Below are 27,662 nucleotides of genomic sequence, written 5' to 3' on the forward strand. Positions count from 1 at the left end.
CATTCTAAATAATCTTTTATCAAAAAGTCATTTTTGACGTTTATCGTCTCTAAATTGACTAGCCCGGATCTACGGGCGTTACAATAAGGAAGAAGTTACACTTAGTAAACTTCAAGGACTCTTAAAGACTGCAGAAAGTAGTCTTAAGGGTAAGTCGGGTGTTACTACTCCTCTTACTCCTACTGCGGCCAATGTCTTGGCAATCGGGCATGACAAAGGTAAGAAGAGAAAGAACCCTTCTATGGGTACCAAAGGTAAGACCCTTGAAGGCTCCTCTTCAAGCAAAACCAAGAAAGGTTTTGTCACTCCTTCTGCTAACCCTAATGAGGCTGAATGCTTCTATTGCCATGAAAAGTGCACTGGAAGTGAAACTGCCCTAAATACCAGCAAGATCTTAAGGATGGGAAAGTAAAACCCAACCATGTCGGTATATACATTATATTGTCTAATAATTCACCTCATTTTAAGTCTTGGGGTACTTGATACAGGTTGTGGAATTCACATATGTTCTGATCTGCAGGGACTAAGAAGAAGTTTAGATTTAGAACATGGAAAGATAAACCTAATCATGGCGAATAGGAAAGTTTCACCTGTCACCAAGATTGGAGTTTATTCCTTGTTACTAGATAGTGGGTTTACATTAGACTTGAATAAATGTTGTTATTTGCCAGAAATGGCAAGAAATGCTATTTCCTTTCATGCATTGTATAAACAAGGTTTCACCTTTTATTTTGATAATAAAAATGGTCGTATTGATGCTTTCTATAATAGTGTTCTTTATTTTAAAGCATTACCTTGTGATGGTGTGTATGAAACTGTATCTGTTGTAGATAACTTAGGAAATAATGTATTTGATGGGTTTTAGCCATAAGAACTTTCCTATGTGCGCATGCAAAACCCTAATGCTTGGATCTAGGCTTTCTAATTAAACATGCTTTGAATCCAAGACTTCTAATGACTATTTAGGAATAAGAACAATGTTGAAACAGATCTAGAATCATACCTTTGAATTCCTTGTTGATCTTGTTGTCTTGGAGCTTCTAGAGTCACAATTGTCACTCCTCTAATGGATTACAAACATCAAATAGCAAGGAGGATGATTTGGGAGAGAGGAGAGGGGAAGAATTCGGACAGGGCTTCTCTACTTTTGGTCAAGTACCGAATTCCTTATGCCATAGGGTCTATTTATACTTGCAGACTCCTTAAGGGTTACAACCTAAACCCTAATTGAATAATCTTCTCTTAAAGCTATCCAAATCCATTCCTTAGATAACCCCTTGGACAATTTGAAGCTATCCTAGCTTCTAGAATCCGTCCAATACATATCTATATGGATTTACAGTCTAAAGTTTAACTATCAAACAATTGACAGTTTATACCCTCTTATTTAATTAATCTCTTTAAGTCACCAAATTTAATTCCAATTAATTCTATAACTTATATTAATCAAATAACAATATTATTATTCTTTATATTATTCTCATAATATATTAATAATATTTACTCTCTCTTAATAAATCATCCTATCAAGTTGCTATGGTGAAGGTAACCCAAAAGGACCATGCACAACCGGGTCAAATACTTGCCTAATATAGTTGCAGCCTTAGACACTATTCCAACAGTCTCCCACTTGGATAAGCCTAGTAACTATGTGCACAAGTACAATTCGGTTTGCAATCGTAGCTCTCAAAGACGCTGTCAAAATCTGATCTAATCAATCTTGTCCTTTAGATAAGGGATCGTACAGTCCTCTGTTAGATATCATGCTGACAATCCTATGGAATGGTTAGTCAAGCATTTAGGTTTCTCGATCTTTGATTTATTTGACATAGAACTTAATCGAACACATCAATTCAGTTCTGACCGGGCCCGGCACATAAGTCAAATCAAATCATCGAGCGGCCGAGATATCGCTTTTACCTTCTTAGATAAAAGTTACAGATAAACTTCGACTTATATGCATTTACTTCTTCATTAACCAACTATACACAACAATGCATTTTATAACACCGAGTTACTGATGCGTTTTCGCATTATCAATGTACAATCAATTAACAAATAACAAACCATATATCTAGGTTTTAAGACTATATGATATTATCGTCTTGCGATCACCCTTTTATGTCTTATTCCATAAGGTGATTCCAGCAAGCGCAGGTTTGTTCCAATGCTTAAAACCAGTTCATAAGCACTCATGAACGTTGCAGCAACACTTTGCTATGTCTAACACTATTTATACAATCTACACACCAATTCATGACAATCTTCATTCATATCTACTTCCAACATATGAACGGTTGTGGACAATTTGAACAATTCGATTATTCCTAATAAACTCTATTATTCTGGAAGTCAAAACATGCAAAGTGAAACAATAGTTAAACAATTAACATAAGACAGTAACATTACTCATAAATAAAACTCCTTTATTTAATCATCAAATGTTAATTACATTTATCTATTACACGTTTCTAATACTATCTAATCTATGTTAATATCATCCTTCAGCCCAATACTCCTAGCATGCTGCAAGTGCTTAACCCTACTCAGTCCCTTCATAAGCGGATCTGCTGGGTTATCTTCTGATGATATCCTCTTCACTATGAGTTGTCCTTGTTCTACACGATGTTTAATGAAGTAATATTTTCTGTCGATATGTCTTGATCTACCATGATCCCTCGGTTCCTTGGTCAAGGCAACCGCTCCTTCGTTATCACAGAAAATTTCCATGGGCTCCTTTATGGCGGGTACAACTCCAAGATCACCGATGAAGTTTTTCAGCCATATTGCCTCCTTCTACGCTTCGCTCGCTGCAATGTACTCTGATTCGCACGTTGAATCAGCTACAGTTTCCTGCTTGGAACTCTTCCATGTCACTGCTCCTCCATTTAGGGTAAAGACCCGTCCCGACTGCGAACGGTAGTTGTCCCTGTCGGTCTGAAAACTGGCGTCACTATACCCTCGCACCTTCAAGTCATCACTCCCTCCGAGGACTAAGAACCATTCCTTCGTCCTCCAAAGGTACTTAAGGATATTCTTCACCGCAATCCAATGTGCTCTACCAGGATTCCCTTGATATCTGCTAACCATGCTCAAAGCGAAGGCTACATCAGGGCGAGTACAAGTCATAGCGTACATGATTGAGCCAACTGCGGAAGCATATGGTACTCGGCTCATTTCTGCTATCTCACCTTCGGTACTCGGACTTTGAGCCTTACTCAACTTGGCATTACTTTGTATCGGTAATTCTCCCTTCTTCGAGTTTTCCATACTAAAACGTTTTAGTACCTTCTCTAAGTAAGTATTATGACTAAGTCCAATTAGTCTCTTACTTCTTTCTCTTACTATCCTTATTCCCAAAATGTAAGAAGCCTCTCCGAGGTCCTTCATAGCGAAGCGCTTCCCGAGCCAGGACTTAACTTCCTGCAGATTCGGGATGTCGTTTCCTATGAGTAATATGTCATCGACATATAGAACGAGGAAGCTTACTATACTCCCACTGGCTTTGACATATACACATGATTCGTCTTCGCTTCGTACAAATCCAAACTCTTTGACTTTCTCATCGAAGCAAAGATTCCATCTGCGAGATGCTTGCTTAAGTCCATAAATGGACTTCTCAAGCTTACACACTCTATTCGGATGCTTCGGATCCACAAACCCTTCTGGCTGAGCCATGTAAACATCCTCAGCCAACTTTCCGTTAAGGAAAGCGTTCTTGACATCCATTTGCCAAATCTTATAATCATGAAATGCGGCAATAGCTAGCATCACTCTAATAGATTTTATCTTCGCAACTGGTGAGAAGGTCTCATCATAGTCAACTCTAGGAGTTTGAGTAAAGCCCTTTGCAACCAATCGCGCTTTATATGTGTGTACGTTTCCATCCACTTCGGTCTTCTTCTTGAAGATCCATTTGCACCCAATAGTCTTACGTCCGGGCACATAATCAACCAAATTCCAAACTTGGTTATCATACATGGATTGGATCTCGCTATCCATTGCCTTTTTCCATTTCACAGACTCCGGGCCTGCCATGGCTTCCTTATAGCTATTAGGTTCATCAAGATTTACTAGTGTACCATCACTAATATACGTGTCCCCTTCGGTAGTAATATGAAAACCATAAAACTGGGGATGAACTCTAACTCTATCGGAACGTCTAAGAGGTAAGGACTCGTCAATCGGTTCAACCGGAGTTTCCTCCTCGGGTTGAGTGACAGCGGTAGAGGTTCATTCATCTATCGACTCTTGAATCTCTTCAAGCTCGATTTGCCTCCCACTGTCTCCTTGTCCTATGAGTTCTCGCTATCGGAAAACTCCTCTCCTCGCAACAAAGACAACATTGTCCTTCGGTCTATAGAAGAGATATCCAAAGGATGTCTACGGGTAGCCGATGAAAATACATCGCTCACTTCGAGGTTCAAGCTTTTCGTGAGTATCTCGTCTTACGAAAGCCTCGCAACCCTAAACCTTGATATGTGCCAACGAGGGAGCTTTCCCTGTCCACATCTCGTGAGGTGTTTTGGCAACCTTCTTAGTAGGGACTCGGTTAAGGATATGGGCGGCAGTCTCTAAGGCATACCCCCGAAAAGAGATAGGTAGTGAAGCACGACTCATCATAGAGCGAACCATATCCAATAAGGTTCGATTACGCCTTTCTGCCACACCATTTAACTGCGGTGTCCTAGGAGGCGTCAATTGTGAAACTATTCCACACTCCTTGAGATAATCGTGGAATTCAAGACTTAGGTACTCTCCTCCTCGATCGGATCGAAGCATCTTATTTTCCTGCCTAATTGATTCTCCACTTCATTCTTGAACTCTTTGAACTTTTCAAAGGTTTCTGACTTTTGCTTGATTAAATAGATATACCCATATCTACTATAATCATCGGTAAAGGTCACGTAGAAGCGGTTCCCATCCTTCGTGGTTGATCTAAACGGTCCACATACATCGGTATGTATTAGGTCCAATAGACCCTCACCCCTTTCACACGTACTCGTGAAGGGTGACTTAGTCATCTTTCCAAGTAAACAAGACTCGCATGTGTCATCTTCCCTAAGGTCGAATGACTCCAACACTCCATCCTTTTGGAGTTGGGCTATGCGTTTCTTGTTGACATGTCCAAGACGACAATGCCACAAGGATGCTTTATCCATACTACTGGAAGAATCTATATTCAAAACATCATTTCCTAAGTTATCAACAATCATAACAGTTTCATAAATTCCATTACATGGTATAGCTTCAAAGTAAAAAACACCATTTAGATAAGCCAAAATAGAACCATTCTCATTATTAAAAGAAAATCTAAAACCTTGTCTATATAAAACATTAAATGAAATGATGTTTCTAGCCATTTCTGGCGAATAGCAACAATTGTTCAAATCTAAACATAAATTATTCCTAAGCACTAAAGAATACACTCCAATCTTGGTGACAGGCGACGATCTTCTGTTCCCCGTGATTAGATTGATTCTTCCTTGCTCCACATCCCTACTTCTTCTTAGTCCCTGCACATTCGAACAAATGTGGTAACCACAACCGGTATCAAGAACCCAAGAAATAGCATGATTAGAATCGTTAGATTTAATTGTGTATATACCTGCGAAAGATGGCTTGATCTTTCCTTCCTTGATGGCTTGCAGGTACTCCTGGGCAGCTTCTCTTCCAATGTCCTATCTTGTGGCAGTGGTGGCACTCTGCCACCTTAGGGTTAGGGAAGGGCTTAGCGGGATCAACTTTGGTCCCACTTGAAGAGGCACCATCTCGGGCTTTAACCTTGCGATAGTTCTTATACGAAGCCTTCCTCTTCTTTCCCTTTCCTTGACCAATAGCCAAGACAGGAGTAGCAGGTGGATTGGGAGTTGGTGCAACAGACTTTTCTTTGAAGTTGCTCTCAGCGACCCTCAAGAGACCTTGGAGTTTGCTTAGGGTGACCTTCTCTTTGATCATGTGGTAGGTCATCCTAAATTGATTGTACATCGGAGGCAAAGAGTGAAGCACCATGTCGATCGCCAAGTCTTCCCCAAAGTCAATATTTAACTTGCGAAGGCGGTCGACATACCTTTGCATCCTTTGCAGGTGCACGGTAAGAAATTATCCATGACCCATCTTAGCAGAAATCATGTTAGTGAAAATCTCAGAACGCTCTTGTCTCGTGTTCTGGTGGTATCTCTCCAATAAGTCTTGATGCATCTCGTACGGGTACATGTCCTCGTAGGACTTTTGGAATTCGGAGTTCATGGTGGCTATCATGATGCAATGTACCTTCGTTGCATCTCGCTCATGAGTTTCAAAAGTGGTAATCTCAGCCAGAGTAGCGATTTCAGGGTTGATCTTCTCGAGCTTCTCATCGAGGACATACTCCTTATCCTCATAGCGAGCAATGGTGTGAATTTATCTTATCCATTCGCTAAAGTTCGTTCCATCGAAGGTGACCTTTTGGCAAAGGCTCATCAACGTGAAAGAACTAGCAGCAGCGTTGTTTGCATTCGATATCTACAAAAAGAAGAAAGGACAAAGATAAATTAGAATATGAATCCCTAATTATCACCCAATAAGAAAAATTAGGGCCAGGATCCAACAACAACATTTACATATTAGAAAAGGGATGTCGTAATCTAACATGCAAATAAATTGAAGGTAAGTGAATGACGATTCACTAATTCTCCATTTCAAAAACTTAACTATTAGTCCTAAATGTATTGAGAATTCCTAGGTTCGGATGAGATTCGTTGAAACTACTCAATGGCATGTTTAAATCTTGATATGCCCCTCTTGTTTGTGACTGGGATACCGAGGATCACAAAGCGGGTGTGAATTACCATGCAAATTCACATGGTTCCTTCATTGTAACGATCACCTATTCGATGTGCCGGTAAACCACACACGCTCCATCGAACTATGATAAACAATGAATCACCCTTTGCCACCTTTGCTTAGAACCAATTAGTGTGCCAGTAAACCACACACACTCCACTAACTTCTTAGCAAGGGTGCAAAGTGTAATTTCATGGGATTGCATCAATTCACTTTTCCTAAAGTAACTAAGATTGGGAAATTTTTAAAAAAATGTGCATTTACTTTGTATTACTTATTATACTTTTAATGAGAGGATGAGGTTGCCCTATCCTACCCGTTCGGCTAACGACCCTCCACCGATCAAGCAAGCGGTGGGTGTGAGTGTACACCCATTAAGCGCCATTTTATAGGCCGCAACCTTATACCCACCTTATAGATCGGCTTCGTGAATGAGGCCTACTAACGGTAAGACTAGCATTTTAGTTATACATACATACATATATATATATATATATATATATATATATATATATATTATTCTTGTAATATTATATTAGTATAGGGATGTATTTTAAACCTTTTAAAATCTAGGGTTTGAAATTTAAGTTGTCTAAATTAAAACTTTTAATCACAAAATACAAATTTCAAAACTTGAGGACAAGTTTTAAACATTTAAAACATGGAGGATCAAATAACAAATAATTTCAATTAACAATTAATTTCCTAATTATCTATATTTGATCTATTCAAGATTTCTTTTAAGATAATTACCAAAATAATCAAAATAATTAATTAATTATCATATAAGGAAATTAAATATTTTATTAGTTGATAAATATCTTTAATTAGATCAAGGTTATAGTCATATATATCAAAAAATCGGATTAGGGTTGATCTAATATGATTAAGGTAAGTTTCCATAAGATAATCATGAAGAAATCCCGAATCCTGCCATTCCTGACGCTTGGACTCGCCGAGTGCACAAAGGGACTCGCCGAGTTCATGAATCATAAACACAAAAAATGAATTTTGCAGTTTAGATTCAGACAATTAAGCAACAATTTAATGAAAACCAAGCTAGGCTCTGATACCACTGATGGGTTTTAGGCATAAGAACTTTCCTATGTGCGCATGCAAAACCCTAATGCTTGGATCTAGGCTTTCTAATTAAACATGCTTTGAATCCAAGACTTCTAATGACTATTTATGAATAAGAACAATGTTGAAACAGATCTTGAATCATACATTTGAATTCCTTGTGGATCTTGTTGTCTTGGAGCTTCTAGAGTCACAATTGTCACTCCTCTAATGGCTTACAAACACCAAATAGCAAGGAGGATGATTTGGGAGAGAGGAGAGGGGAGGAATTCGGCCAGGGCTTCTCTACTTTTGGTCAAGTACCGAATTCCTTATGCCATAGGGTCTATTTATACTTGCAGACTCCTTAAGGGTTACAACCTAAACCCTAATTGGATAATCTTCTCTTAAAGCTATCCAAATCCATTCCTTAGATAACCCCTTGGACGATTTGAAGCTATCCTAGCTTCTAGAATCCGTCCAATACATATCTATATGGATTTACAGTCTAAAGTTTAACTATCAAACAATTGACAGTTTATACCCTCTTATTTAATTAATCTCTTTAAGTCACCAAATTAATTCCAGTTAATTCTATGACTTATATTAATCAAATAACAATATTATTATTCTTTATATTATTCTCATAATATATTAATAATATTTACTCTCTCTTAATAAATCATCCTATCAAGTTGCTATGGTGAAGGCAACCCAAAAGGACCATGCACAACCGGGTCAAATACTTGACTAATATAATTGCAGCCTTATACACTATTCCAATAGTATTGTGTATCGATTCTTCCACTAGCTTAGATAAAGCATGTTTATGGCATTGTCGTCTTGGACATGTAAGCAAGAAACGCATAGGCGAACTCCAAAAGGATGGAGTCTTGGAATCATACGACCTAAAGTCGAATGATAGTTGTGAATCTTGTCTACTTGGAAAAATGACAAAGTCACCTTTTCCTGGCACTTGTGCCAGGGGTGAAGGTTTGTTGGATTTCATACACACAGATGTGTGTGGACCCTTCAGAACTGCCACTTGAGATGCTAATCGCTTTTATGTGACTTTTATTGATGATTTTAGTAGATATGGATATGTATACTTAATCAAACATAAGTCGGCAACCTTTGATAAATTCAAAGAGTTTAAGTAAGAAGTGGAGAATCAGTTGGGCAGGAACATTAAGATGCTTCGATCCGATCAAGGTGGTGAGTATCTTAGTATCGAGTTCCTTGACTATCTTAAGGAATGTGGGATAGTCTCACAATTGACACCTCCCAGAACACCACAGTTGAATGGTGTAGCTGAGAGGCACAATCGAACCTTGTTGGACATGGTTCGTTCCATGATGAGTCGAGTTTCACTACCAATCTCATTTTGGGGGTATGCCTTAGAGACTGCTGCCCATATCCTTAACCTAGTCCCTACAAAGAAGGTTGCCAAAACACCTCACAAGATGTGGACTGGAAAAGTTCCAAATCTAGACCACATCAAGGTTTGGGGTTGTGAGGTTTTCGTGAGACGCGAGACTCACGAAATGCTCGAACCTCGAAGTGAGAGGTGTATTTTCATCAGCTACCCACATAAATCTTTTGGTTATATCTTCTACAGACCAAGTGACAATGTGGTCTTTGTAGCAAGAAGAGGAGTCTTTTGAGAGAGAGAATTCAGAAACCAAGGAGACAGTGGGAGGCAAGTTGACCTTGAAGAAATTTAAGTGTCAAGTGGTGAAGGAACCTCAAACCCTAGCCCTTAACCTGAGGAGGAAACTCCTGTTGAGCCGACTGAAGAGTCCATACCTCTGAGGCATTCCACCAGAGTTAGGAATGCACCTGAGCATTATTATGGTTTCCATATTACTGCATAAGGTGATACCCTTATCAGTGATAATACACTGATATATCTGGAAAAGCCTAACAGCTACACGGAAGCCATGGCAGGCCCTGAGTCTGCTAAATAGAAAGAGGCTATGAATAGCGAGATACAATCTATGTATGACAATCAAGTTTGGAACTCGGTTGACAATGTACCAGGTCGTAAGACAGTAGGGTGCAAATGGATCTTCAAGAAGAAGACCGACATGGATGGTAATGTACACACTTATAAGGCACGACTGGTTGCGAAGGGTTATTCTCAAACTCCGAGAGTTGATTATGATGAGACCTTTGCACCAGTGGCCAAGATTAAGTCTATTAGGGTTCTGTTAGCCATTGTTGCATTTCATAACTATGAAATATGGAAAATGGATGTCAAAACCGCTTTCCTTAATGGAAAGTTGGCTGAGGATGTTTACATGGTTCAGGCAGAGGGTTTTGTAAGTACAGAATACCCTAATAGGGTGTGTAAGCTTGAAAAATCCATATATTGATTAAAACAAGCACCTCGCAGATGGAATCTTTGCTTCGATGAGAAAGTCAAAGAGTTTGACTTTTCGAGATGTGAAGATGAATCTTGTATATATGTCAAGGCTAGTGGGAGTATAGTTAGCTTTTTGGTACTGTATGTGGATGACATACTGCTCATAGGAAATGACATCCCAACCTTCCAGGAAGTGAAATCCTGACTTGGGAAGTGTTTCGCTATGAAAGACCTAGGAGAAGCTACCTATATCCTCGGGATAAAGATTTTGAGAAACAAGAGTAAAAGACTAATTGGATTTAGTCAGAGTACCTACTTGGACAAAGTGCTGAAAAGGTTCAGTATGGAAAATTCCAAGAAACGAGATTTACCTATTTAGTGTAATGCCAGACTGATTAAAACTCATAGCCCGAGTACAGATGAAGAGATAGCTGAGATGAGTCAAGTCCCATATGCTTCCATTGTAGGCTCGATCATGTATGCTATGACTTGTAATCGTCCTGATGTTGCTTTTGCTTTAAGCATGGTTAGCAGATATCAGAGTAATCCTGGCAAGGCTCACTGGACTGCAGTAAAGAATATTCTCAAGTACCTGCGAAGGACTATGGACTAGGTCCTTACCCTTGGTGGGAGTGATGACTTGAAAGTAGCAGGGTACAGTGATGCTAGCTTTCAGACTGATAGGGATAATTTCCGCTCTCAGTCAGGCTGGGTCTTTACCATAAATGGAGGGGCAATTACTTGGAAAAGTTCCAAGCAAGATACAGTGGCTGATTCCACTTGTGCATTAGAGTATGTAGCAACATGTGAAGCAGCAAAGGAGGCTATATGGCTAAGGAACTTCATCGGAGACCATGGAGTTTTACCAGCTATTAAGGAGCCCATGGAAATTTTCTGTGACAGTGAAAGTGCAGTTGCCTTAGCAAAGGAACCAAGGGATCACGGGAGATCCAGGCACATCGACAGAAAATATCATTTCATTAGACGTCGAATAGAAGAAGGAATCCTCGTGGCAAAGAGGGTATCATCAGATGAGAACCCGACAGATCCCCTCACAAAAGGACTGAGTAGGGTTAAGCATCTTTAGCATGATAGAAGCATAGGGCTAAGAGATGATATTAGTTTTTAGAAGTTAGATAATTTTGAAATATGTAAAATGTAATTGACATTTGATGATAAATAAAAGTTGTTATTTATGAGTAAAGTGTTGTTAGCTCTTGCTAATCATTTACTAGTATTTCTTTTTGCATGTTTTGACTTCCAGAATAATTATGTTATGATATATATCATATTATTCAAATTCTCCACAGTCAATCATATGTTGGAAGTACATATGAATCAAGACTGTCATGGGTTGGTTTGTAGAGATCCAAGATGTTGGACAAAGGGGCTACAACACTCATGAGTTCTCATAAGTTCTGAGTATTGGATTCAACCCACGCTCACTGGTATCACTTCATGAAATTTATCTCGAGTGATCATGAGACGGTAATATCATATAAGTCTTCAAACCTAGACATATGATTTGTTACCTATGAGTTGGTTATGCATTGATTCTACGAAAACGCATTGGTAAGTCGATGTTATAAAACATACCATTGTGTGTAATTCAACAAGTAGTAGAGCAAACATATGAGTCGAAGTTTATCTGTTCCTTCTTGTATTAGAAGCAATATCTGGGCCCCTCAATGATTTTGTTTTGACCCATGTACCGGGCATGGTTATGACTAAATTGATGTGTTCACTTAAGTTCTATGTCAAACAAATCGGAAATCGGGAAACAACTACTAGTCAATAGAAAGACATTGTTCCATGTGTTTTTCCGGCTGATATCTAGAACAGAGGATTATATGATCACTTATCTAAAATGGATCACCATCATCTTCTCAGCTATGAGAGACCTTGAAAGAGCTACGATTGTTGATCGGTTCCTGAAGTCATATTTGCAACTATAGTTATTAGACTTATCCAAGTGGGAGACTGTTGGATGTAGTGTCTAAGTCCATAACTATATTTGGTATGTACTTGACCCGACCCGGCATAGTCCATTTGGGTTGCATGGCATCATGCACTTGGATAAACTAAATGAGAGAAACAAGACACTTATGGTTTATTAATATATTATAAGTTCTAATATATTAATAATAAGAATAATAATATTTAGTTAGTATTGATCAATAATTAATTTAGAATTAATTATGTGATCAAAAGAAGACTAATTAAATATATGGGTTGATTGTGTCAATCATCCGTAACTTATATAGTGGGCCAATGCTCCATGGATTATCAAGTTGGGTTAAACCCATAAGATGCTCCATGGAGGTTACATAACCCATGGGTCATGGAAATGAAAAGTCATGACAATTAGGGCTTACATGGTGTAACCCTAATTGTGACACACTATATAAAGGTTATTATATTCACCAAAATCGGCCACTAGAAAGAAAGAGGAGGGAAAACCGATTTTGCAAGTGTTCTTATTCTCTTAGAGTTTATTCCAAGTGTACTTGATGTTGTGTGAAGCATTTGAGGCATCACACTTGAGGTGCTAGGCTCATAAGGTTTCAAAGGAATCCAAGCTACAAAGAGGTATGTAATTCTTACTAACTATTAGAATAAAAGATCCCCATGTATGCTAGATAGGATTATGAACCCTGGAAAATCATTTTGCATGTATCTTAGTCAAACATAGATCCAAGATTTAGGGTTGCATGTACACCATAGGAGTGTTAGAATGTTCAAAACCCAACAAGTAGATCAGGGTGCGAGACCTTGAATGATATGGATCTCAGAGTCAAGGACGGAAGACTGGTTAGGAGTACCTCATGAGAGATGTTCAGGTCAGGCGAATTGATTGGAGGTCTCGAGTGGAGACCCAAGAGTTTGGATCAGTTGTTGAGAGGCCAGCAGGGTTGGATCCAGTGCGACGCTTGTAGAAACTGCGTGATGAAGTTTCGTTCTAAGGGTGTGGACTCTCATTGGGATCGGAATGAGGTGCTACATTATGTTCTTAGGGTGGTCAGGGTACTACAGGAGGAGGAGGTTAAGAACCCTTCTGATGTAGTGGTTATGCTATCTTCGGCCATTTCCGGTGGATACTGGGTAATTGTATCGCTTGGGGAATTGTGATGAGTTGGATCTCGGGTCAAATTTCTGCTATTTTCTAGGATAGCAAGGGTTGACAGATGCCTTTCAGGAGGTCGAGGAATCTTTGAGGGATCTTCGGGCAGATGTGCCTCGCGGAGCGGATTCCGCATATACCGTGATTGCTTTGAGTCGTTGTCAGAATCTGTTCATTGATCCGGGTTGCTACAGGTGTAGCAGGTTTGGCCACGTCATCAGGGATTGGCCATAGGGACCAAGCCCTTTATATTTTTGTTGTATCCAAGTGGACGACAAGGAGGTCGACTGTCTGATGATCAGGGAGGAGCAGCGAGTGCACCTGATCCAATCATTTTTGTGGTTGGTCCAAGGATTTGAACGAGGGAGTTATGACTAGTTTTCAGTAGCCTTGTTATTTATGTTTGGAAGAGCCATCGGGATTTCCGGGGGCAGAGAGAGTTGTCACTGAAGTTTCGGTTAGACTACCCGTTCGTTGGACTCCGAGATCTGAGCGGGATATCGCTTTTAAGCGTTGGGAGTCATTGATGTAGTCAGGATACAATGTTTGTGATTTACTCTGATATAGATGATGTATTGACACATTTGATAATCTTGATCTTATAACAATGTTTTGGGTAGTTGTTTTATTAATCTAAAAATGAAAATTTCCGGTTCTTATTTTTGGGACGTTACACTAAGTTTATTTCTAGTTTTCTTTCAAATATTTCAAAAAACTAAAACCCCCATTTTACTTTTATTGTCATTTTACAAGTATTTTTTACAAAGAGATGTACATTGAGTAACAAATTGAACCAATCTCCATGGATTCGACCCATTTTGAAACATCACAAAAATACGGTCCAAAAATTTCGTTTTTAAATCATTATCAAAACCATGATTACCATCACCATAGTATTAGAAAAAACATAAAACATGTATCTAAAAATATCATAATATCTGTCGATCATATCAAAATCTCGTATCAAATATCAGAGTAATCTCCCATTCTAGAAAGTTGTGGTGTGTGCCATGCGATCATTCTGAGCCCTTCCCTTTGCTAGCCGAAATACCCGAAACCAAAATGAAAAATGTAAGCACGAAGCTTAGTGAGCTCCCCCAAACTACCACATACCATACACACAACATATAACAAATAACATAACTTTGGGACTACTCCCAGCTGCATCGGGATGAACCCAACATCGGCTTACCCGAAATCGGACTCCTGTCCGACATCAGGCTTACCCCGACATCAGACCATGTCTGGCATCGGGCCCCGTCCGGCATTGGGCTTGCGCCGACATCCTTCTTACCCCGACATACACATTGCATAACATATATCATAAACACATAACATAACATATAACATATATTGGGCTTGCCCCGACATTAGACCGAAGCCCGAAACATATAACTCATAACATATAAACTAGCATAGATCGGGCTTACCACGACATCGTACTTAGGCCCAGAACACATAACACATAACATGCATGAATCACAAAGACATCAATCATACATAACTACTTCTTGGGACCGCCCCAACATCGGACCGAAGTCCGGAACACATACTCTACATCGGGCTAGCCCCAGCATCGGACCGAAGTCCGGCACATACTAACATACATAAACAGGCTGTCATTGGTGCCTTCGACCCATTCCTACTAAAGGAAGGCTCATCTCTCAAACTGAATGCTAATCTCGTGCATGAGGAATCTCTGTTGGCTGCTCTGACGACTCCCCGACTAACTCTATACAATAATACTTAGTTAGAAAACTGAAAATCCATCTAAGGGTAAAATGACTATTTTACCCCTGGTCAAATTCAATGCATTGGACAAAGTCATCCTTCTGGGTTGACCAACTCGCCGATTCAACCCTTCAATTTTCCAAGTTCTATAACTTAGAAATCCTGGAACCACGACTCAACTCGCCGAGTCATTCGCCTGACTCGTGGAGTCCTATTGAGCTGTTCAGTTGCGGCTTGGCGAATCAACTCATCGAGTCTCTCTACAGACTCATCGAGTTCTACTATAAAATAAAATTAGGACAACATGACTCGACTCGTCGAGTTCCCTTATGGACTCAACGAGTCCCTCTGTCTGCTTGGACATCTTAATAAACTAAGCCCCTATCTTCTAGATCCACAGTCCTTAGTTTGTTTGCTCACTGGAATGGCCTTTCTAAGGGTAAAGTTTCCAACTTTACCTGTTCATAACTCTTCTTAAAGGGTTTAGACAAAACCATAATTCCTTTAAGACATGGATCTTGTCCAAAAAGCCTTAGAATCTCAAATCCATGCATGCAAACCTCGATCTAGGGCCTAGCTATCAGATAACTATGAAAAGTTTCAAGCTTGCTTCCATGCATGGCCTTTTTGAGCTCAAAAGGCCATAATTATGTCTTTAGCACTTGTTTGGGGGCCCTAAGGGCATAAAGTTTGCACCTTTATGTTCTCCCATCCTCTCCAGGCACTAAATTTGTAAGAGCAACTTGTAGGTCGATCCTTACCCACAAGTTAGCAAATCTTGGACCAATAACCCACAAAAGAGGTCATAAATATATCTAAGAAGAGAATGATCAAGTTTGAGGCTTTATTACCAGGAAATGCAGCTAAAGGGATGAAACTTCTGGATCTACTGTCTTTCTCTTGAGTCCTCTAAATTCTTCTTCTTCCACAAGCTTCAAAAGTCACAAATAACACCCAAAAGTGGCTCACACACTCAAAAAGCACTCTAGGGTTTCGTTGCTGAGGGTTTGGGACAAGGAGGCTGCAAATGAGGCTAAAGGGTGGTGATTAAGGTGTTTAAATAGGATGCAAAACCCCGAAATCAGGGTTCACCCTGACTGAGCTACTCACTGAGTAGATAACTTAAACCCCACGCATAGCCTGCCTTCTACTCGACAAGTTAGGGCTACCAACTCGTCGAGTCCTTCTCTAAAAAATAAATAAATAATTAAATTAAATGCGTACCAGGGAACCGGGTGTTACATCATTACCACTATACACTATTTTAGTGTACTAGATTTAGGGTTATTTATGTTATTGGCCTCGATAACCACCAGTGCGCGTCGCGTGTGGCGTGCATCACGCGCACACGATTTATATTTTTCAAAAATTAATATCTCTCTTATATGAATCTTCTTTCTAAAATTATTTATATATTTTTGTAGCTATTGATGAGTACTAAAACTTTCCTTTAGGTTGCTTTGGGTAATTCCAACTTTCAGTTTTTTGCTATTATTTTATGTTTTTCCAAAAATCATATCTTCTTCGAACGTAGTCTGTTTTTGGCCTTCCTTGCCTCTAATTTCTTATCTCGAGGAGTACTATGACTTTCCTTTTAATGACTTAAGTCTAAAATCAACCAATCTCTTAGTACTATTTTGACATTGTAAAATTTATGTACGCCACTAATTTTATTTCCTACAAAAATCATAACTCCTCCAATAGAAGTCAGATTTTATGAAGTTTATATCCTTAAAATCTCCTCGCAGTGTACTTTCTTAATATGTTACCCTTAACGCTAATTAACATAGCCTTTTTCCCACTTAATTATGCGATTTACACATAAATTGAATGATTTTCTCTTATATATTGAGGCTTTTGGCCTTTTGCTTAGATATTTATTATTTTCCGAGTCCTTTTACAATCAATGACCGGTGACAATTGTCACGATTTTCACATAAACATATCTAGGTCTTTGCTTTTTGAATTTGGAATACAAGTTAGATTTTGGGGAGATGCTATTATGACTGTTGTTTTTCTAATATGGATATTGATACAGATACAATGGTAGATGATACATTTGTGCCTTGGTTTGGTGAGGATGTTCCCAGTGCATCTGATCAAACTAAGGAAATTATTCAATTTTCTTCTTCTTCTTCTAGACCTTTATAAACTCCTAAAATGCCAACTAAATTTAATGATTACATTGTTGAAGGGAAGTACATATATGGGGTTGAGAAATATATTAACTATTCCAAGCTTGATACTGAAACAAAATGATTTGTCTCTAACTTAAATAAAGCTCTTAAACCTAAAACTTATAATGAAGCTTGTAATTATCTTAATTGGATCAAACCCATGAATGAGGAAATGGAGGCCTTGTATAGAAATAACATTTGGGATATAACTATTTTACCCAAAAATAGAAAACCTATTGGTTGTAGGTGGATATATAAAATTAAATATAAATAAAATGGAGAAATTGATAGGTACAATGCTAGACTTATAGCCAAGGACTATAATCGGAGGGAAGGTCTTCACTGCTCTGAGACCTTTTCTCCTATAGCCAAATTGTTTTTTTGAAACGGAAAACTACCTAAACCTACTCCTGAATATCACCTATGTATCCTAAGAGACTTGAACCCAGGACCTCTCATTTGAGAGGATCACTCCTTACTACTACGCCAAAGGCCTTTTGGTTACTGTAAGAATTGTTGTTTCTTTGGATATTAATAATAATTGGGATTTATTTCAACTTGACATAAACAATGTTTTCTTGTATAGTAGCTTGGATGAAGATTATATGTCATTTCCTCAAGGCTATCATACAAAGGAGGACAATCATGTTTGTAAACTTAAATGATCTCTATATGGGTTAAACCAAGCTCCACACAAAGTGGAATGAGAAATTGTGAAGTTCTTTAGCTAATTTTGTTTTTTCCCAAAGTATCAATGATTTTTCTTTATTTGTTCATATTAAAAATGGTTCCACTCTTATTCTTTTGGTTTATGTTGATGATATAATAATCACATGTGACATCATAACTGAAATTGAAAGTGTTTAAGTGTTTTTGAAATCTCTTTTCTTGATAAAAGATTTGAGAAAACTAAAATATTTTCTTAGGATTGAAGTAATTAATACTAATTCTGGTGTTTGTCTTACACATAGAAAGTATTGTCTTGAGTTACTTCATAAGTTTGGTCTTCTTGATTGTAAACTTGTACATATTCCTTTAGGTCCTTGTTCTAAAATAGATAAAATTGTTATTGATAGTTATGATACTTTGTTAACTAATATTACGGAGTTTCAAAAGTTAATAGGGAAATTGATATATGTGATAGTGACCAGGCCAGACATTTCTTATACTGTACATACTTTAAGTCAGTTTATGCACAGTCCTAGGAAGTCTCACTTGGAAATTACCATTAGACTTTTAAGATATCTTAATTTGAATCCATGAAAAGGTATTAGCATTGTTAAATCTATTTTTTATTCTATTACTGGTTATGTTGATGCTAGTGCTTGTCTTCCAAAAGGTATGTGACTGGTTATTGTATATTCTCGATAATACTCTTGTTTCCTAGAGGAGCAAGAAACAAATTATTGTTTCAAGGTCATCCATTGAGTCTGAATATAAAGCTTTAGGCTCTATAACTTGTGAAATCATTTAGATTGCTAAGGTTTGGTTTGATCTTCGATTGAAGTTTTTTTAATACTTCTGATACATACTGTGGGAATGATTCTGCTGTCAAATTGGCTCAAAATCCTATATTTCATGAGAGAACTAAACATTTTGAGGTTGCTAAGAGAAAAGATTTTTAAAAAGGTTGTTAAACTTGTTAATATTGAATCTGATAAAAATATTGCTGATATTTTTACAAAAGGTTTGTCTTTTTCTCACAACAATTTGTCTTCTGAAAAAGTAGGAATGTTTGATCCTTTTCAAGTTGTTACTTAGGTTTTTTTGAAGGGGAGGTGTTGAATATACTCGTTCTTATCAAATTAAAATCGATGTTGTTTCATTTGTTGATTAATTTATTGTTTATTTAATAATTTTAGGTTTTAGGTTATTTATGTTCGTTTGCTGTTAGTTGTAGGTCTTGCAAGTAATTTGAGCATAAGCTTGCGAGTTGAGTGAGGTCTTGGATAGTCCATTATTTTGAATCATATATATTGTGAGCTCTATCGGTTGTATCTCATTAACAACTCATACACAAATATATTTGCTTCCTTTCTCTCTCGTTGATTAGTGTGTTCTAGGGTTTCATTTTGTAACCTGTAAATTTAGCGATTCTTGATCATCTTTTGTGAGAGTAGATTTAGGAGAGAGTAGAGTAGGTTATTGTAGAGAGGTTTATTTGTAAAAATAATAAAACGAACTAATCTATCATTAATAAATAGATTGTTCATGATGGGAAATTAATTTTGTCAAATTGTTCAATAATAATAATAATACAAAAGATGATCATACATGGCTACATCCTAGGTACATCACAAATTTGATTTCAGAAACTTAAAAAAATACATGGTTGTATTCTAAATGTTGAGGACTAGGAGAGAACTAATGCCTTAATAGGCTATAAGGATATTGAATTTAGTGGACTATAAGATTAAGATGTTAATGGGTCTGTATTTGATTGTTCTACTAAGTGGCTGAAAAAGCTTTAACCACCTAGTTGTTTCTTCTTTAAATTCTCAAAATTAATATATATCGAGTATAAATACAATATAGATAAAAGAAATAGTACGTGGTTAGAGATATGGAAATAATCATGCTTGTAATCAATTGTTCCCTTTTGGGTCTTAGATAAATGATTCAACCAAGTTTGTGTTTATGAGTTTTAACTGTTATCAACCCCTAACCACTAGTCCTACTATTCAAAAAGAAAATTACATTAAATAAATAATAGCATAATTCCATATCAACTTAATAATTATATATTTCAAAACATAAATGAAATAAATGCTCCAATGATCTAATATAACTTATTTAGTTTCTTGAACAATAAATCTAATATACTACTAAACTATTTTTAATTTCATCTTATGTTTCAAACAAAAGTTAACCCTAGATCTCAAAGAGGAAGAAAAACACTTATATTGTTGGGCTAGAAGCCCTAACTCTTTTATTAACTTACCTCTCACATAATATCCAAAAGCTTGAACCTCGACAACCTTAATCGACCTACACCTTGTAGCCTAAGCATATTTTGTAAGAGATCAGTTAAAAGTACTTGCCTACGTACTATAATTGAAAAAACTAAATAGTTAATAAAAAAACTCAACCAAAGAAGAGAAACTACAATTGGAAAAATAAGTCTCATAGTCCCATTTCCCAACAAGTGACATAAACAGTGAATCATGTTTTCACTACAATTATTTGGAGACCTTCTTAGAATAATTAAATTTTTCTATACGAATATTATGATTAGAAACCTCAGTCACTTGAAAATAATCAAATATTAAAAAAACTGACTTATCCACCTGCTTAATAAATGAAGCAAATGTTATCAGAAATCACATTAACACACACGCACACAAAATGATAATGTTCTTGGTTCATAGTGAGTTAAGCAATGTGAGAAGGAAGAACTAGCATTATCTTTATGTTCTCTTTTTTTATTCAACCATTTAACCGACGATAATTAACGTCTTCTAGCAGCAGTTTCTCTTTGACAGTTAAAGAAGATGGCACCAACAGGCAAACCAAGTTCATTTTCTTGAGCAAACATTCTCGTGTTGAATCTGTCCCTAGAAGACGGACAACTCACTGTTTGTCTTCTATTCTGCTTAAAAAGCAAGAACACATACCTATATATGAACAACACCTTATTAGTTAAATCAAATATATGATGCATAATAATATAAAAAATGTAAATATACCTATGGATACCAATGTTTGGTTTAGGCATCTTGTAGCTTACCAACTCTTTTCCTGACAAAATAAATAGACAATTCAACGAAAGATGTGTCTTTAGACTCTCATGATATTCTAGCCCTGATACGGTATTTTTAAGTGGTTGAAACAAGATAGACTAGTAAACCAAAGATGTGTCTTAAGACTTTCATGATATTCTAGCCTTGATGCGGTTTTTTCAAGTGGTTGAAACAAGATATAATCCATATAATTTTCACTACTATTAAGATGGTGTAACGATGATCCTTTATTATTAATAAATTCGTGTAAATGCAACTATGTTGTTGTTTAGGTGGTACATGTTCTTTCAAGTTTATAAGCTAGTTCATATACACATTTATGTATGTATATGGGAAAAGTTAGGGGGCACATTTTGGTAATTGAGAGACCGTAAATAAACTTCTACCTAAATGTATTTGTTTATATTAATATATCAAATATCCTAAACTTGTTATATTTAAAATTTCTATTGTTAAAAATCTTTTGAATATTGGTTTCTTTACCATGAGATCGGCCTATAAAAAAGTGGTAAACCACACTATCGAAATGGTAACTGAACCTGTATGAAGTTTTTAGGACAAAACTAAGAGCATCTTCAATGTATATGTAACACCCAATTCCTAGGTACTTTTAATCCTTGGCTAAAGTATACTTTTTTTTTTCAAAAATGGTCCTACATGGTGCATAGGAGGTTTTCTACGCATGGCGTAGAGAGGGAAGTGGGCGCGGGTCTTTTAAACCTTATGCGAGGAGTACCCTTGTATACGTAACACATAGTTGTGCTGATGCAAAACCCTAATTTTTAGGTTTGAGACCCTATTTAAAGACCTTAACTCCCTTGAGGTCCTGCCCATAATCAGCCTTCACTCTCCCAAGCAATCTTTTCAAAACCTTAATCCCTTATGATATTTTTTTGAGCTTTTTGAGTGTCTTTTTGGTGCATCTTAAAGAATGAGAGGTCCAAGATTGAAGATTGTTGAAGCCAAAGCTTGTGGATCTAGTATCTACATTTCGTTTCTCAACTCGAGGAGGTAAAAAGCTTGTAACTTGTTGGTTCATGTGCTAAACCTCTTTAGATAATAGATTTCCATGCACTTTTTGTCCTATAACCTTGAGTCTTGTGAGTATGAGCTACTCTAGAGCTTAAGGTTATCATTTCTTGTTTGTTCTAAGGATCTTATGGCATGAAAATGGGATATTGATGGTTATTTTTCACCCATGCAAGGGTTTGAGGTCATTAGAGGATGTTATGAAACTAGGGTTTAGTCTTGAGATCCATTAAGTCATGAAAACGCATAAAGTTGGTAACTTTATCCTGCATACATTTATTAGGACAAGATCTGAGTAATAGATGGTTGGTCTTTATGGATTAAGAGCTAAAAATGGAAATGGATTTACAGCATAGTACACAGGGCGTACTCTAAGTACACAAGATGTACTCTAAGTACACATGTCATACCACTATGTAAGGCATAAGTCGACGGGATGTTGATTATTGACTTTTGACCAGTTTGAACCTTGGTCAATTGTGAGGGATTGGGGTATTGGAAGGGAAAAATGGTCTTTTTCCTAAATAAGGATTAGCATCAGCTTTTGGACCCGTTGAGTAGGATGCTACCTTAATTGCTAATTAGGGTTTGTTCTGGTTATGTTTAGTGTGAGGAGCCTTTGTAGTTGCAACTTGAGTGTGAGTTTTACCTTGTCTATCAATTTGGTGAATCTTCTCAATGTACTTGTGGGTTGAAGGAACTAATGTTGGCCCAATGGATTGTGTAGAATGCTAGATGTCTTTATGATACTTACATGGATGACCCCGGGGGTAGCTCGTGACATTTATATGAAAGACCATGGGGGTAGTACATGACAATTTCATGAAAGACCATGGGGGTAGCCCATGATACTTGGATGTGAGACCATGGGGTAGCCTACGACATTTCAAGGAAAGACCACGGGGTAGCCCATGAAATTTGGTTGTAAGACCCTAGGAGTAGCCCATTGCATTCCAGGGAAAATACCATGGGGGTAGCCCATGACAATTATGTATGGTATGTGGTATTTAGGGGAACTCATTAAGGTTCGTGCTTATGGTTTTGTGGTTTAAATTTTTTAGGCACTTCCAGTTCTATAACATACCGATGATAAGGTACTTCTAATTTTAACCCTATAATTGAATTATATTGCATTTTGGTCCCTAAGTAGAAGTAAGTGTGCAATGGAAGCCCTAGTGGCATTTTCGTAATTTGGGATGGGGAGTATGCCATGCATACGTGCCAAACATCAAAACCTAATTTTTAGGGTTTGACTCATATTTAACTCCATTATAGCCTCATTTTCCTTCTCCTCACAAGCCTCCACCCTCTTGAAATGTTTTTGCAACCTAATCCCTCTTGTGAAGCATTTATAAGCTTGAGTGTATATGTATTGTGCTTTTGAAGAAAAAGAAGGAGGGAAGAGTAGACCACCTTGAAGGAGTGAAGCTCTCTTATCCAGGACCACACTACCTTTTAGCACCATTTTGAGGTATCAAGTTCTAAACTTGGTTTAGTTTCTTATAGATCTTGTTTTGGGCTTTGTTTTAGGTTCTTTTGTCCTAAATGTGGTGTTTCAAGATCAAAGCATGTTATTGACCCATTGAGTTGTCCTTTCAGACCCTAGGAGGGGACTTAAGTCATAAAAATGGGTTTTAAATGGTTGGTTTTGTTCCACGCATCATTTAGTAGGTCTTAATGGATTAAGAAGTTGAGTTAAGCTCTTAATGGGCATTCAAAGTCATAAAGTTGGAAACTTTATGACTCTTAGCCATGGATCTAAAAAATGGGCGTGAGTGCTGAATCCATTAAGCACTTAATGAGTTTTGGAGCAACTGGGAGTACGCCCCGTGTACTTGGACTACCCCCAACGTATGAGGTCAACCACCCCGATGGTGGTCAACATGCGAGTACACCCAGCGTGCCTTCGGAGTACACCCCACGTACTCATTCTGAGCTGAATCGGCTGGGTTGACTCAGTTGGTTTGACCATTTTGACTTTGACTTTGACCAATTTTGACCTAATGGTATTTTGGGTATTTTTGGATTTTGATGGTGATTGATCATTTGGTTGGATAGGTGGCAGTTAGAGCTGAGATTCAGAGTTTGGACCTCATCAGCTACTATTCAGTCTGTGAGGTGAGTCCTTCCTCACTGTACTTACAGCTTGAAGGTGTTGGAATAGTGTCTAAGGCTGCAACTATATTAGGCAAGTATTTGACCCGGTTGTGCATGGTCCTTTTGGGTTGCCTTCACCATAGCAACTTGATAGGATGATTTATTAAGAGAGAATAAATATTATTAATATATTATGAGAATAATATAAAGAATAATAATATTGTTATTTGATTAATATACGTCATAAATTAATTGGTATTAATTTGGTGACTTAAAGAGATTAATTAAATAAGAGGGTATAAACTGTCAATTGTTTGATAGTTAAACTTTAGACTGTAAATCCTTATTGGATAGGGATTGGACGAATTCTAGAGCTAAGGATAGCTCAAAATCGTCCAAGGCTATCTATGGTATGGATTTGGATTGCTTTAAGGGAAGATTATCCAATTAGGGTTTAAGCTGTAACCCTTAAGGAGTCTACAAGTATAAATAGACCCTATGGCAAAGGGAAATCGACACTTCATCTAAAGTAGAGAACCCCTGGCCGAATTCCCTCCCCTCTCCTCTCTCCCAAATCATCCTCCTTGTTATTTGGTGTTTGTAAGCCATTAGAGGAGTGACAATTGTGACTCTAGAGCTCCAAGACAACAAGATCAAACAAGAGATTCAAAGGTATGATTCTAGATATGATTTAGTATTGTTATTACACCTAATTAGTCATTAGAAGTCTTGGATTCAAAGCATGTTTAATTAGAAAGCCTAGATCCAAGCATTAGGGTTTTTGCATGCGCACATAGGAAAGTTCTTATGGCTAAAACCCATCAGAAGGCACCAAGGCCGACCCATTAGTTTGATATCTTGTTATTCACTGATATGATGAGCATGGAATAGATAAGCATGATTATGCTAGTTGTCGATATGCTAGTCTGGTAGATCTGTAAGACAACCTGTGATTCTATCTGTATGTTTGTCTCTATATGTTGTTATCTATTATATATCGACATATTGTGTTAGGTTGAGGTCATATTGCTTCGTGCAATAGCCAACAAACCCTGGAGCATTCCAGTTATGAGTTGAGGGTCGGGTAGGGCATACCAGACTTATACTAAGGGCTCAGGAGCATTCCAGATACGAGATAAGGATCGGGTGGTATGCCAGACTCATACTAAGGGCTTAAGGGTAAATCAGTCTAATGACTTATTTGGTCAGGGAGCAAGCCATAAATAAGTTGTGGGCCCCGAGGGCAAGCTAGACTTATGTTGTAGGCTCAGGGGTAATCCAGTCTTTTAGCTATAGACCCAATACATGTTGTTATTGTATATGTTATCTGCTTATGTGTTGGTACTTTAGGGGAACTCACTAAGCGTTGGCTTAAAGTTTTGGGTTATGTTTCAGGTACTTCGGATGACCGTGGGAAATGGAAGGTGTGACCGTACACATCCTCTTATTTATGACTTATGGTTTTGGGAGACTCTGATGTTTGAAAATGTTTTGAAGACAATGATTGTAAACAATTTATAAATTTGGGTTGGTTTAAACTTTTTAAATTTCTTGTGATTTTTATGAGTGTTACAAGTTCGAAAAGGAAGGGCCCGGTGTGATCGCACAACATCTCCATCATGATTCCATATTTATGTCTATTTTACTCTAATTATTTTGATACACTGTATTGTGGTTGATTTCGAGACACCCAATGTAAGGATTTTGTGTTTTTAAAAATGAAATATTTTATCACTACTTTGTAGTATGTTACAAGTTGGTAGTAGAGCCTTGGTTTGAGAGATTCTGGCATACTCACAAGTATGTCGGAACTCAAATTGAGGAAATGACAATCTTTCAAAATAAAAATGAGTTTTCTAAAAAGGTTTTAATAAAAAAAACAAAGGGGTGAGATGTGTGTAATCATTCGAGCTCAAGTAAGTAATTCCTAAAATACCCATACCAAAGTATTATGACTAGTGTTCTTGATATGTGAATTGTATGCTAGAGTAGGGCTAAGGATACTTTCAGAATTATATGCAAGAATTTCTTGATTTGCGTCATGCCTTATAGCCTAGGAGGATGGGATGTTATGTATTGCTTGGATTGGATATCAGCTTAGTTAATTGCTAAGTGTATGCTTTAAAAATTATATACAATTAGGATCATATAGTCCTAGAATGATTGACTTGACCATATTTCTTGTTCCTTGTTTGGTTGTGGGCTTAGGGTAGAATCATTTATTTGACAATCTATATGGTCCCATTTTGTGTATAATTTGCATGCATATGGAAACCAACAGTGTTGGTAGAGGTTCCTAGTATTGTAGAGGCTGGTGGGTCGACGATTTCTAAGAGAGCCTAAGGAGTGTCATAGTGGGATACGTATGCTGCTTAGCATAGAGATTGTGTTTTGGTTTTAGTAAGGGTGACTTAGAGAATTCAAGTGGTTCTTGAGAAAAATACGGATAAGTGTAGAAGGTAGTATTAGGCCTATACCACTGAAATCACAGGATCTGTAGTTAATTCAAGGATTGTCTCGAAGATTCTAAGGAACTTGATGAGTAAGAATTCCCTTGAGTTTAATCTAACCGTTTGAATTTTTGTGTTTCTATATGGTAGCCACTCGAGGAGGAGCTTCTGGTTCTGGTGCAGAACCGATCGATGAGCGGTTGTGCGAGTTTATCACATCATAGATTACTTATGGTATTATGGAGGCCACCCCGGTTATCTTCGGTACCATCAAGGAGGGCATCATAAAGCTTTTGGATGAGCGTCTCAGGGCCTTTCGGGCTGAGATTACGGTTAGACAGTTAGGGGTACAGACTCTCTCATTCAGGTAGTTTAAGGCTTGTGGATCCTCGAAGTTCTTTGGGGCTAAGGACCCAATTGCTAGCGTCGATGGATCATCGACATGGAGAATTCTTAGACAACGAGCTTCTACCCTGAGGGGTCGAAGGTGGGGTTCGCATCCTGCCTTCTGAGGGATCGAGCTTGCGACTAGTGGGAGGAGGTTGGTCACATTGTGGGATCTGCGGGTGTGTAAACCATGACATTGGAGGATTTTTTGTCAAGATTTCAAGCTAAGTTTTCACTGGCGATTGAGGTGCTGCAGCTGGTGAGGGAGTTCCAGTACCTTCGTCAGACTACTGAGACTGTGGCGGAGATCACCGCCAAGTTCCGGGAGAGAGCTTTGTTGGTCCCGTAGTATGTGGTGGATGAGGAGATGAAGAAAACAAGATACCATGACATATTGAGAGATGACATCCATGATTTTGTGAGTCCGTCGGGTTGTAAAACCCTAAAGGATATGATATCAACGGCCCGGGAACGGGAAATTGATTTGGTGAATATTAAGAAGCGAAAGCCATCTTAGGTTCAGTTAGCGGAGGGCTCCGAGAAAAAGCCCAAGGTGTTTGAAATATGATCTAAAGGCCAACAAAGTCATAGTTGATGCGGAAAGTATGAGAAACCGCATGATGAGGTATGTCGAGTCAGTGGTGCGGGTTGCTATAGGTGCGACAAGACTGGTCACATGAG

The 27,662-nt window shown here is 37.8% G+C and overlaps 1 protein-coding gene across 1 annotated transcript in view; it reads right to left on the reverse strand.

Moving 5' to 3' along the window:
* Positions 1 to 20,526: 20,526 nt before the first annotated feature.
* Positions 20,527 to 27,662, reverse strand: part of LOC145092754 (CEN-like protein 2) — a 54,711-nt gene continuing 47,575 nt past the window's right edge. Inside the window, exons 4-5 of the mRNA XM_079030740.1 lie at positions 20,965 to 21,016; positions 20,527 to 20,892 (exon numbers count right to left, since the gene is read on the reverse strand). Of these exons, the coding sequence (XP_078886866.1) occupies positions 20,727 to 20,892; positions 20,965 to 21,016 (218 nt within the window). The 3' untranslated portion in view covers positions 20,527 to 20,726. The remainder of the gene's footprint in view (positions 20,893 to 20,964; positions 21,017 to 27,662) is intronic.

This window comes from Lactuca serriola, chromosome 1 (assembly GCF_051521515.1).
Source record: "Lactuca serriola cultivar US96UC23 chromosome 1, Lser_US96UC23_V15, whole genome shotgun sequence".
Taxonomy (NCBI): Eukaryota; Viridiplantae; Streptophyta; class Magnoliopsida; order Asterales; family Asteraceae; genus Lactuca; species Lactuca serriola.